This window comes from Egretta garzetta, unplaced genomic scaffold (assembly GCF_000687185.1).
Source record: "Egretta garzetta isolate BGI_Z169 unplaced genomic scaffold, ASM68718v1 scaffold936, whole genome shotgun sequence".
In the NCBI taxonomy this organism is placed as follows: domain Eukaryota; kingdom Metazoa; phylum Chordata; class Aves; order Pelecaniformes; family Ardeidae; genus Egretta; species Egretta garzetta.
In genome coordinates this window covers 61,805-75,545 of record NW_009260034.1, presented here as the reverse complement: position 1 = coordinate 75,545, position 13,741 = coordinate 61,805, and the positions used below count along the sequence as shown (strand labels likewise).

General features: G+C 42.8%; 1 protein-coding gene across 1 annotated transcript in view; it reads left to right on the top strand.

Annotated features, from left to right (window-relative positions):
• The first annotated feature begins 21 nt into the window (after positions 1-21).
• Positions 22-13,741, top strand: part of DAZAP1 (DAZ associated protein 1) — a 29,652-nt gene continuing 15,932 nt past the window's right edge. The window contains exons 1-6 of the mRNA XM_035896565.1: positions 22-712; positions 5,506-5,546; positions 5,985-6,151; positions 6,471-6,536; positions 7,162-7,272; positions 9,648-9,696. Coding sequence (XP_035752458.1) covers positions 666-712; positions 5,506-5,546; positions 5,985-6,151; positions 6,471-6,536; positions 7,162-7,272; positions 9,648-9,696 — 481 coding nt within the window. The 5' untranslated portion in view covers positions 22-665. The remainder of the gene's footprint in view (positions 713-5,505; positions 5,547-5,984; positions 6,152-6,470; positions 6,537-7,161; positions 7,273-9,647; positions 9,697-13,741) is intronic.

Here is a 13,741-nt window from a genome sequence, read left to right as displayed (position 1 = left end):
GGCGCCCGCGGGGAGCCTCCCCTCGCCTCCCGCTCCGTGCTGCAGAGGAGGCCTTGCGCCCTTCCAAACTTCCCCCCCGGCGGCGGGATGCCTCCTGCGAGCTGCCCTGCCGCGCCAGCTGGGGTTCGGTCAGAAAAACGCCGCTTTTTGCTCCAAAGGCTTTCCAGAGATTTTTGTGGCTCCTTCAGACTGCCTGCCTGACAGCGGTCTGGTTCTTCTGCCGTGTATTTAGTAGTATTCTCCTTCAGGGCTGCCTTCCAAAACCTAGCGACGTTTAAAATTACGAGACTGTAGACTTGGCACGCTAGACCTGAAAATGGCAAAAGTAAAATAAAAAAGACCCAACCCAACCCGACGGGCTGCTGAGCTTTCGCTCCCAAGTTTTAGCACAGAGCATGCACATCAGAACTGGCCACCTTTTTTTGAAGCTGCGGTGGACACGAACCAGCCTCCCGTTCTCGTGCTGTTTCCACTGCGTAGCCGCTTATTTACCGTGTGTGTTCTTAATTTGTACAGTCTTAAAACTAGGAGAGGCGGGACGACTGTTCTGAATATGACATGTTGCTACGAACACCACCTCCTGCATGAGGCATGTTTACATGCGTAGGTTACACTCTGAAATGATTTTTATTTGGTCCTGGGCCTCAATCACTCTCTAGTGCCTCATGAGAGACCTGAGGAGCAGAGTTCTGTGCGCTGCTGTTCTGGAACGGTAGGTGAGTGCAGGCTGCGAGTTACTCAGTGAAATATTGTCAACCGCCATCCTGAACGGGCCCGACTGTCACAGAGCTTGTTCCCGGCTGCAGACCGCTTCAATTTTGATCCTTCTGAGTTGTAATCAGATTTGAAAGGATTGGATTTTAATCAGAGGTGTTAATTGTCTTCCCCCCCCCACAAAAGGGCTCAAAGGGAAAGGTGAAAGCGTAGAATGAGCTGCAGTTTTAGTCAGCTGCCTATAGTGCTGTGAAGGAAGTTCTCATCTGAAAGCTGATGTGAGGTGCAAGTTATAATAGGAAGTCAGGAATTTAACCGCTCCTCTAGGAAGAAATTTGAAGCAAAAATAAAACTCCTGAAGGCTGTAGGCTGTGCAGTCCTGTTGATATGAGTAGGCAGGGCCTTGTGAGCCCTTACGAGTACTTGGGGACTATTTTGGATGAAAGGAAGCGCCGCTCCTGAGATCCTTCTGTCCTGCAGGATGTAGCTCATTGGGACTGTGCTCGGAGAAATGAGAGATGTTGAACTACCAGATTATTTTACATAGGCTGAGAGTTTGTGATTTTGTTGTGTTTTGGCACTTTTAAATTACCTGTTCTTGCTTTCCTACTAATCCTGGGATTAGCTGTTTCAGTGCCAGCTACATTTGTGGTAGAAAAGAGTAAGTTAGCAAGTAAGATTTTGTCAGGAAATGGTTGAAGCAGAACACGTGGGTTCGTGAAACTTGGTGAAAACTTACTGTAGGTACTGTAACTTGTGAAGAGTTGTCATTCCGCTTCCCTCTCCAGAACTGAGGAATGCTGCCGCTTCAGGTGCGCTGTGTCTGCTGGTGTCTTGCTCGCTGGGGTACCGCACATGCCGTCGTACCGTCACGGCGGAAAGAAAGGGCTGTGGGAAGAAAGGGGCTGGTGTTTTGTGTCCCCGTCGGGCTCGTGCTGGGGACTTGTTTCAGTTGGGGATGGACTGTAGCACGCTGCCGGCTGTAAATACGCAGCTTTATGGAGGTGTGTGCTTCTGAGGGTGTTAGGGCTAGGTGTGAGGCCAGTGACGTCAGCAGGCTCGAACTGACGGCGTAATTTTAATAACTGCCAGCCCATAAACTGCTTGAACAAAAAGTCGTACAGGAGGCCGGGAGGCAGCAGCATGGGTCCTGGTGACGTGAGCTGAACGTGGGGAGCCTAGCGTTACTTCATACGACTGTCCCGCTCCTGGCAGCTGTCTTGCATGTCGTTGCATCTCTGTTTTAGTGTTAGGTAGGGACTAGTTAACTCCTGTATTTGCTCAGGGTGTTTAAACCAGTCCATGGAGGAGTCAAAGGCCGGGGTAGTCCTGGCTTTTGGCGTTCTATAGTGTGCATATAAATAGAAGCCGTGTATTTACATACAGCTGCTGTAGTTGACCTTAGGCAACCCTGCTTTTCTGTTTGTTTAAATGTATGTAGGGTGACTACAAATAATTAATAATGGAATTGGAAGGTTTCAATGACCACTGACTGCGGGGAGCCCTCCTTCCCTGCGGACAGCTTGATGTTCTGTCAGAACACAGCTGGTATTTTTAGACTGAGCTTATATACAAGCTATCAAATTTAGTGTAAAAAAAAAAATAAAATTAATAAAAATCCCCAAATACAATTGGTCAAGAAAGTGGAGCCTAGTGCACAGTCATGGGCCATCAGAACTTTAATCTGAATATAGTATTAGATCGGGGTTTTTTCTTTGCTGTTAGGAAATAAAGTTATTTCCTTGTAGAACTTTCCCTGAAAATAGTGGTACAAGAAAGAGCACAGAGATATGTGTGCGTGTCCTGCCTGAGGAGAGGAAACGCAGTCGAGGGCCAGTCGTGGAAGGTGCTGGGAAGTCTGTGTGCGGTGGCAACGGCTGGGTGAAGTTTGGCTGTTACCAGAAAACGACCTGTTGCTGAAAACCGGCTGGTGTTGAATAAGCTCTTTGAACGGATGCCACGAGCGAAGCTCTTTGCCAGTAGAGGGAGGTGGGGGGGGAGTTTTCCTATCCTTGAGAAAAACTTCGTCATCCTGAAGCATGCAAATAGAAACTAGGCCTGCTTTCAGAGCGGGCTGGTAATGGGTGAAATGTCCTGCTTGTGCTGTTGTCACATGCAGTGTGATAGTGCTGCAGATGCATCCACACCGAAGACGTTCCTTGCATATTACCAGTTCAGTTATTTTCTGGCCTGCTTAAAGAAAATGCTTTGATCTGTGCTTAATGGGTTTTTTTTTGTTTGTTTGTTTGTTTTTAAGCTAAGACTTAGGTCACCTCTCAACTGGTGACTTAGAAATAAAATGCGGCTCAGTGGAACAAGGCTTGCCTGTACAGTGTAATACTGATTTTTTTCCTGTATAGCATATCTGTGCTCTGAAGGCCTTGGTTTAGGCACTGTTGGCCCTTGCATAAGGGTCACAAATAAGTGAATGAAAGCGAAAAGGGGCTGCTGGTTTCTTCCGCCAGCCACCCCGCTGCGCAGCACCTTCTGGGTGCGAGGCTTCGCTGACGCTCCCTGCGCACCAGCAGCTCTCTGACTGGGGTGGGCCTGATTTCTTACGGCGGTTAGCTGCTCCTGAAAAAAGCAGGTGAGAGGAAGTTTAATATTTTTGTTGTTGTTGCTAGAACCTCAACTTTCTCCATTTAAGTGAAGGTGTGCTAATTCCCAGCCTCAGCTCAGCTGCAGCTGTGCTCGGGTACATCTGAGGGCAAGTAGAAGACAAAGGAGGGGATGGTTCCTCTCTTTGAGGACTGATAGGAGAAATAGAGGGCATCCTCCAAAGATAAACCATCCCAGCACTTGCCTGTGCAGAACCATTAACAGAAGAGCTTTTGAGTCGGTGCTTCTTACTGAAAAGGGTCAAGCGTTGAGGTGGCTTTGAACTAACCTTTAATTATGGAGTAAATTACTTTGCATGGAAGTTCTGTCACACCCTGAAGTTGATAAAGACTTGCAAAGCAGGCAGTCTGGCATCTCGCTGCTCCTCTTTGTGCGCTTACCCAAGTGCTTTGGCGTGCTCTGACATGAAATGGTACAGATTTGGATGCGCTTTTCACGAGATGGGCTTGCGTCAGGTTTAAGTTTTCAGCACGGAGTTTAGTTTGGGTTTTAGCCATGACTTTCTCATCTATTTGGAGATATCTCTAAACCAGATTGTGAAACGGTTTCACAACTAATTGCTGAATTAGTGCTACCCTGTTATTTAGTGCTTGCCTCACAAGTTTGCCTTCTATCTTAGATTTGAACTTTGTAGTTCTACTTTTGCTTTCATTTTGCTAGAAGATAATGGTAGGCAAAAGTGACTCTGACTGGTCTTTCTAGGCGAGCGAGGGAGTAACACATAAAAGGGGTGGATGAAGGGGGTTTGTTTGTTTTTAATCAGCAGTTTAAGGACTTTTCTGTACCAGGACAGTACTTTGAGAACACAGGGGCGAGGAAGGCCAAGGGCTGACTTAAGCTTTTTTGATCTGAGGGTGGGAAAAACTCGTATGCTTTCTGTTCTGCCCCATTACGCAGCTAGAGAACAAGCGTTGAAATTTCAGGCAGTGCCCGGATCCAGCTGGTACATCTAGTTCAGCCTGCCTTCCTCGGGGGTCTCTTTCTTTTAGCTGTGATTCCCACTGGGCTTTGACCTTCTGGCACCCGAGAGTTGGCCACATCATCTCAGGGCAGATGCGCTTACACTGCTCGTTATTTGTAAGCTGGTATTCAATAACTTGAACCGTGGGCATTATTGTTCCTGTGGAGATACCTCTAAATGTATGGTAACGTCAGAAGTGTGGCCTTCAGCATCTGGTGTTACTCTTGCTGCGATACCCCCTACGAAGGGCTGCAGCAGCTGTGTTGCTAGCGTATTTTTATGGAATAATTTTTTTAACCTATTTCAGTTGCCAGTTCTCTTTCCGGTAACATTCAGTGTTGGGTAGCAAATGGATGTAGGAGAGCCCAACTGTTCTTTGAACTTGGTTTCGGAGGCCCCATACAAGACTGTGCACAGCTCTTGATCCTTAACCTGGGATTAAAGCAGTCAGTGGAACGGACTTGGGTACTTAAACTAGGATGTCCGTTTTTCGGTCAGTTTGCTGTGTCTCAGAAGTTTGGGATTTTTTTTTTCATCCTTAAATTGGAACTGCACGGACCCTGCAGCTGTTGCTCAGAGAAGCTGTGTAAGTGAAGTAGAGCCAGTGATCCAGGCCTTGACAGGAATCCAGACACCCTGTTTTGGTGGGGGCTGGGGTTAACCAGCTCAGATGACCTTACCATGGTGTTCTTGGATCACTTCTCAAATCATTTCAGTGATGCTTTGTACGTATTTTTCTGCACTATGAGGTGTTCCATGCTGGAACTCCTGTCTGCCCCGCAAGAGCAGCTCAGTGTACTCCCTGTGATGTTCTGTGCTGGGTTTTTTTTTTTCTTTCTGGCTATTGTAATGATTTCTCAACGCTGCCTTCTCAAATACCTGGAAATAGGAAGTTTGGAGGAACTTGGGCTTCTCTGATATTTTTGTCGTCGTCTTGCATAAAAGAATCAAATGTATTCCTGTGATAAGCTTACAGTCTCTGCTCACGCTTGTGGCCTGCAAAACAGATGCTTCAGTTTCATGTGTATCTCCACGAAACGGAAGGCAGTTGTCACAAAGAATCGTGAACTCTAGTGAAGAACAGGCTTTGTAGTGTATTTTGGAGGCCTCAGGACCCCCAGACCGCTTCAGAGCAGCTGACTTCTGTGTTATAAACAAGATGGAGCATCTGTCGTGTAGCACCCTAAAACTGCTGTATGCTTCAATTGCAGGAAACTGTTTGTGGGTGGCTTGGACTGGAGTACGACGCAAGGTAAGCTTATGTATTCTACAGTCGTTGAGCCAGGCCTTTGCGAACAGCAGAACAACATACAGATACACAGCTTTCTAACAGATGGTACCGTGTTAGGAAGGTTTGGATGAGATTGTACTGCTCTCCTGTTAACGAATAAAATTTTTTGTAGAGAGTTCAAATATACCTTAATCGCTTTGGGGTTTGTATTTCTGTCAGTGTTTGGTATTGAAGTTTTTGTCAACTCGGAAGACGACAACTATTTATTGCTACTTTTCTTTTGTGAGAGTGGAAATAAAGCAGCATATACCATTTGTTTGGGGGAAGTAAAATTTAATTTTCAAAAGAGGAAGTTTGAACTTGTTCAGCTGTTTGCTTATCTTCTGTCTTGTAATTGCGAACACAGCCTGGTAAAGTTAATATCTGGTTCTGTTTAATATACGCTTTTTTTTTTAACAGAAACTCTTCGTAGCTACTTCTCCCAGTATGGAGAAGTTGTAGACTGTGTAATAATGAAAGACAAAACAACAAACCAGTCTCGAGGATTTGGATTTGTCAAATTTAAAGATCCCAACTGTGTGGGAACAGTACTGGCCAGTAGACCTCATACGTTAGATGGCCGAAATGTAAGTTGCTTTTGTGTTTTGTTTTGGTTTTTTTCTGCTTCAGAACAGTCTTCTCCAGACTGCTTCAGAGATCTGTTTTAAATTCTGGCTTTTATTTGCAGACTCGATAGTGTAAAATTTACCTGGTTGTTGATTTTAATTATTTATTGTAAGACAGCTTTAACTCTGTGATTTGAGTCACGTTGTAGAAGCTCTGTATTGATGATAGCTTTGATCTGAGGAGCTGGATTTCAGCAGTGCTGTGTTCAGCTGCCATAAACGTAACTTGTAGAAGAATATTCTGCATGCTGAGATCTGACCAAACTGGAACTTCTTCCAGATTGATCCAAAGCCATGTACACCTAGGGGGATGCAACCAGAGAGGACACGACCGAAGGAAGGATGGGTAAGGAAAGATACCTGGTGTATTCTGCCTGTTTTCCAAGTTCTGGCTTACCTGCTAGCAGTTGAAGTGAAATCACTTGGATTATATCTGTGTTTTAAAATCAAGAGTTGGTATGCGGGCCTTGAGTGTAAATTTTATTTCTGAAAAATGTCTTCTACTTAGATTCCCCTGGTAAGCCTCCAAGTACAATATAGTGTTAATGAACATTTTGTGTTTGCGTCAGACTGAGTTTGTGGGCGTGGTATTTTCTTAAGCTCTTAGCAGTGCTTTTAGTCGAGATCTTCAAATCTTGAAACAAGTGTCTGGAAGCACACTCGCAGGGCTGATGCTCTTTTCCAGCCTCCTTCACACCCTGCAGGTTAATAGGATCTCGTTATAAAATGAGTAAATGGCCTCAGAACACAGTCCCCAGTTTTCCGGTCTTCTGAAGAGCAGAGGCTGGGTTATAACTATGAACACTAAATGTGTGAGCTCTCACCATGCAGTTGCTTCACACTAATAACTAGGAGACGTCAAGCCTAGAGATGCCCCCCCCCACCTGCCAGAGACCATTGTTCATATTTAAAATGATAGAAGTAGCCAACTTTATTGTCCTTCTGACTGAATTTTTTCCTCCTTCATTTAGCAGAAGGGATCCAGGAGCGATAACAATAAATCAAATAAAATTTTTGTTGGTGGGATTCCTCATAACTGTGGCGAGACAGAGCTCAGGGAATACTTCAAGAAATTCGGAGTGGTGAGTCATTCAGCATGATGGCAGTTATCAGTCGGTTGCAAGATGCTTTCCCTCCCCACTGCCTTTTCTCAGATTTCGTCAAGCTGTCAAATTTTGGGTTAATTTAGACAAACTGCTGTAGGGACATATTGAAGCGTTTTGTGATAAACTGTGGTAAACGTTCATCACGGTGAAATGCATCTTGCTGTTTGTCAAAACCTATTGCTCTGATATGTAACTTACTTTGCTGCTTCTGTCTCCTCTTGTTTCAGTCTACCTGATGCATTATTCTGTCCCTTCCTTGCAAAAACTCATTGAGTTGGCTTAAGAATAATTTTTTCTCTTTTCAATTGATAACTTACAGCTTGGCAATTAAAAAATTACTGAATTTTCTTTTTTTGGGGAACAGCGAGTATTTCAGCGAGCTGATGTCTCAGATCCTCATCTCTGACTGCGTGTACAGATAGGTTAAACCTCGCTGTCTCCTGCCATTATTTTGGTAACAGTGGTTGCTTTTAAATCATAACCTGGAATCTGCTGAGTTCTGTTGCCCCTAGAACCTCCATTCCAGAGACCAACTACTACTCATGTTATGTACCTGGTTTGAATTCAGTTTGTAACTTCAGACCGAAATGACTAGATCTTCCAATTTGTTTTTTTTCTGTTTAGTTTTAACTCCCATATATCCCAACTATCGTTGCCCCTTTAAGATGGTAAACTACTGAACTAAATTACTGAATTTATCTGTGAAGAAGTTTGAGAAACTTAAAGATTGCCTGAGTTAAATTCAGGACTGTGCCAGTGGACGTGAACTTGCCATTTCTGAGATGTGTTCAGTGTTCTGTTACTTCTTTTTTTTTTTTTAATCGCCTTTCTCTAAGAATTCTTCTTAGTGGCAGCAAAGGAGTTGTTGATTCTTTCTCAAGTGGATAAGTTTATCAACAGCACATTCAGAATTTGATTAAGATCATTAAAAAAAAATAAAAGGCAATGGCTAACAACTGTTTCTTTAGTTTGAAAGGCTGCGGTAGATAAAATAAAAATGGGGGAGCATGCTTCACAGCTGTGGAGCGTAATTTCCAAAGGCTCTTCCTCTTTCCAATTCTGACCTCTGGATGGCTTGGGAGATAGAGGGTTATGTTCCACCAAATAGAGAAGGCAACAGCCATGAAGTGTAAGTGCCTTTTAAAAGTAAGTAGTAGAACTTTAACAATAGTATAGAAATTGGGGAGGCTCTGTAGCATTCTTGATGAGTTATTGTTGCAGAAGTAGAGGCTCTTACACATGTTTTGTGGCCACAGAGTGAAGAGACAAAAGCAGGCACTGATTCTTAGGCATGGTAATTGCTTGGTCAGTCTGACCAGTGTGAAGAGAGGGATCCAAATGGACCAGTGGGGAAGAAATCTGGCACTGTTACATGGCATAATCCCCAAATGGGGATAAATCTCAGCTGTTAGCATCCAGTAGGATACATTCAAGTGAGTGTATATGGTGTAATAACTTGAAAAGTGTGTTTTCTAGCTGTGAGTAGAAGGTGAATTTGCATCAGAATTTAAGCTAGTTAAGGGGATTCTAGTAAAAAACATACCAAGATTGACCTGAAGGCAAAGATGTGATTCCGTGAGATCACACATGTTTTGTGACCGCTTTTCTGCATCTGAGAAATTTAAAGGCAGTTCCTTTCAGCTGCTTTAGGAGTGCCTTTGCCATAAATGTTACACCTCTGGTTCTGTTTAAATTGTAACTTGCATTGGTGCTTATTCTGAAAAAAATCTTAAAGCCCTCAAACAGCTTGCATTTTCTATTTTTTGCATTATTTTAAGTTAAAATTATACTGATACAGATCATCCATAACTTAGGGGTTTTTTTGTAACGCTGTTTAAAGCGTCAGTTTATAACCGGTGCTCTGTGCCACACTGATACTCACATAGGTAATTTGGAGAAGTCGTGCAAATTCTTAAATGTGTTTGAGGTTAAAGCTGCTTTTCTTGTTGAGAGTGAAAATGTTTAAAAATGGAAAAAGTAATCTCTTAAGAAGCTACCCTGATGAATGGTATGTTGAAAACCAGAAACCTTTGGGGCTTTTTTATAGGCTATAGTGTGGGTATAAACAGTGTAGCGACCTTAATGCTGGATTAAGATTTTAAGCGTGATGAGACCTTTAAAAGCCACAATGTAGCAGTTTCTCAGAACAGATGAACTCGGGCTTTTCTTAAACTCCCATAAAGAGCAATATTCCCAATTTGTTTGCACTGTGCTAGGGCAGCCTGGTATTGATGGCTACATCGAGCGTTTAATTGTGCTTTGTGGATAGAGTGGGGGAGGCCAGCCTGTAGTAACTGTTCATAACGCTCCCCTGGTAGCACAGTTAGTAGAATTTCCCTTCTCTCTTCCAGGTCACTGAAGTTGTAATGATCTATGACGCAGAGAAACAGAGGCCCCGAGGTAAAGGCTGATCTAGTTTGTCCTTGAAATTTCTTCATACTCTCCTATAGTCAGATGGCAAACTATTTCACACCATCAGAAAAGGTAGACTGATTGTTGTTTTTTTTTTCCTATGTTGCCTCAGGAAAAAGAATAATTCACTGGGCAAATAATCACTTCGAGTCTAGACTCTTCATCTACAGCTTTAGTTGGTATCTGTGCATTTAAAGTCAGATGTTTCACGTTCATTTATAGGTTTTTTTGCTAGTTTTTTAGCTGAATGAAATTTGATTCTCGAGCCGCTCCTGTGGCTTAAGGTACTGTTGGGGGGGGGGAAATGAGCAGACTTTCCTCCTGTTCCACATGAAAGGTATGTTGATGTCTGTAACTGCATGGGGGGGACACTCCAGTTCAGAGTACTTCTGAACATGAGATTAGAACAGAATCCATCCATTATATGCTTTTTGTTTTGGTTAAATGGCTTCACTTACAATTAAAGAAAAAACACTTCTTAAACTACACAAAATAATTCTGAAAAAAAAAAATATCTATTTTGATTGGGATGTAGAATCCCTGTATGTTAGACTGCTTTTTTAAAAGAAAAAAAACCAAACCCAAACTGGGAGCTTCACTAGACTATTTAATCAAGTTGGTAACCTTTGGTCAAAATATGAAGCAAGTTTCATGTCATCCACCTTCCATTGCATCGGTCATCTGTTTGACAATTGAGGCAATACTTTAAACACGTGAAGCTTAGTTGCACTGACCACCTTGTAGCATGTTCTACATGCTAGAGAATAGTTTGCCATCTGAACTTTCATGTCTCTTCTGACTCATTATTAAGAAATATATTCTTCACTTCATATTTATTAAGCTGTTAAGTCTTAGTTTTATTTTTAATTTAGACATACATCCTTAGTGACATATTTAAGTGTTTCATAGTAAAGTACGGTAATGTTAAGTAAGTTATTTTTCTTTTCTTTTCTCTCTGTGAATTGTTTGACTGTGATTAACGATATCTCTTTAGATTTCTTCTCTCTAGGTGATAATTTATCACAGAGGTACAGGCCAGTTCCACAGTCAGAGGAGGGACGGGCTTTGTCTTTTATTGGAGTGTAAACGAAGTTTCAATATATTTGTTTTTTTGTTTTCTTGCTTTAGCTATCTTAATCTTCTTTACACAGACACCTTTTATTTAAGCAGATTGTAAATTCATCTATTTAAATGCTCTAGAGCATCCGATTTTAAATAGGGGAGGTGGTGGAGACAAAGAAACGGGCATCTGAATATAATTTGTGCCTGAAGTTCTGACATATTTCAGTAATTATTGTCTCATCTATACCTTTGTAACATTTAATCCCAGCCTTGCAGCCTCTGAGCAAAAGGTACTAAAACATCATGCCTGGTCTGGATTAATCCTGGTCTCAATTAATGGCTTCTCTGCTTAAAGCTATACTAAAAAACACACGCACACAAAAAGAAGAGGACTTCGGGTCCACTTCCTAGGTGGTAGCTTAAAGCAGAAGTGACAGACCCGTGCAGGTTTGAAAACCTACCCATCTCCGTCCAGCGTACTGCCGAGTACTTCCTCCTTTAATTCATCTGACTTCTGAGATAGTGCTCTTGAATCCTGTTGCTCTGGCTTTCATTTTTGTTCTGTTACGCTCTTTTATGTAGCGTGGTAATGAACTGTCATCTCCAAAAACGGCCCTATTAGTCCCTGGGGTGCGCTAGGAAAAATTCCTCAGGGTTTGGGCTCAGTACTCCTGGTCATGCGTCCCAGAACACTTTTTCTCTTGCCTTCTCTTTCTGATCTGTATTCTGTTGCGTAGAGCACTGCTCTGTCTATACGCTTGTCCTTTAAATGCCAAACCTAGGTGACTATATATTTATAAAATTGAAAAAGCCAATTCACTGCCGTCTTCTACTTGTACCATTCTGAATTTTGCCTTCTTCCATTAACTTCACCATCCTTGCATTTTGAACAGATCCCTTACTGCCTGTCACTTTACTAGTTTGCTGGTAGGAGGAGGGGAAAAATTATCCCTGTCACTAATCCCCGTAGCACTCATCTACCTTCAGCTTCTTGCAAGACCACTGGGAACCAGATTCTCTGTTAGTGTCAGAGCTGCGGCGATGCCCTTGAGGAGCTGGCTGTGTGTCTTCAAGTATCCCGAGTCGCCTTTGCTTACTCGCAGTCCCTACCTACTTCTCTTAGCTCTCCTGCAAGCAGCACTTTCGTCAAATCCTTTTCAGAGTCCCACGTATAAGCATTACAGCCTCGTTACATCTTAAAAGAAACAGCAGCTTTGTTGCGGTCTCTGCTTCTCGTGCACTCTATCCTTGGCTAAACCAACAACTGTGAAGTAATTTACAGGTTCTTGTGGTGTTTGGTCTCCTCTTCCCCTTGGCTGCCAACCAGCATCACTGCTCTGTTCGGCAGTCCGCTTGGATTCCTGCTAAACGCAATTAGTTTATCTAGTCTTCAATAAAGTCCTGTCCTTCAAAAAATAAAGCTACCGGATGATAAACTTCATTGCTTTTACTGTATTTACAATTTCATATTGTTGGAATTTTGCTGTGTATTGTACCCCGGTTTCTTCGCTGTTCCTTACCCTTGTGGTGTTTGACCCTTTTAAATCGTTTTTCCCCTTTACTGGCTTCCTCAATGACCTCTTACTCTCCTTCCTCTCCCCTTCCAAACCCCATCCCCATCCCACAATCTATTCTCCTCCTTCAGTCTTCTTGGAATCAAGTTAAACGAGCAACCTTCATACGTAGATGGTATCCATTGTTTTTCTCTCCCATGTCTTTTTAGATAAAGGCTGTGATGCTAAATGTGTGATTTAAATACGACGACTTTTCTTTTGGCTCTAACACTTAGATTTCTCGTTAACCTCAGACAAATATATTGTGATGAAATGCTGCTCTCAATTTTGAGGCTGCTTTCATCACAGGTCAACAAAACTTCGTTTATACTGCCAGTCTCTTGTGTGTGGGAAATGCTAAGTTTTCTCCTTTTTATTTTAAGTTTATTTTAGTGATGTCTTTTGCTCTTGTTGCTGACAGCAGAATTTGACCTGCTGGAATCTATTTTGGCCTGTATCTTTGTGTATTTTTTTATATATAAACTTTCTCTACAATAGGCCTCTTTGGGCTTACCCAACCCAGTTGGATAAGCTTAGAGAGACACTAACTGTTATAGATACTGTATTTCTGTTTAACGCTTTAGAGCAATATATGGCTGCTGTCAGCACTAGCTGCAAAGCAAAATGCAAACCAAGGGGGAAATCTTGGGTTTCAGAAAAGCAAAAATGCATCCATGTTCCATATGCTTTCGATGCCGCACCTTGTTTTTTCTTTCTAATTTTTATTGCTCTACCCTTAGCTAATCTAAAGAATGGCACAATTTATGTACTGCATGTGTTCTTACCTTTCCTGGGATTTGGTTGTTACACCAGCAACGAGTGGTTGATGGCATGAACCAGCCGCCGTGTTCTGTGAGATTAACCACTATTTTGCCACTCTCTCGGCAGTATCAGCAGCTACAACCTAAGTGCAGTGGTTCTCAAAGTGTGACCTCAAAAAGTGATTTAGTTCTGGGGCTTTGCCTCTTTCCCAGCGTCTGCTACGGGCATCGGACGCTCCCCCGCAACCTTACAAAAAGCTGTTGGATTCAGCTGAGCTGCCACCACCACCAAGGGCTGTGGTCAGATAAAAGGGAGCGAGCTACCCTTGGGGATCCGGAGCAGTTAGCGATGTTTGGGGCAAAAAGAGGGACTGAAAAGTGTTGCATAGACTTTCCAGAGAAAAGCAGCAGGAAGTAGAATAAATAAAAAAGATTAAGGAATCCCTTGATGCGATGGCAAGTATCGCACTCTGTATAAGCAACACTTCTTTACTTGGCAGGGGTTGCTGTGTTTGGCAGGAGTCACGTCCGTGTTGTGCTTTTTCTAAGGTGTGGAAGACTTGAGAACCTCTGATCTAGGTTGTTAGTTTCTGAAGCTTCTCATTCATCCATGGAGTGGTAAAATCTTTCATGCTTTAACAGCTACATTTCAAAGAT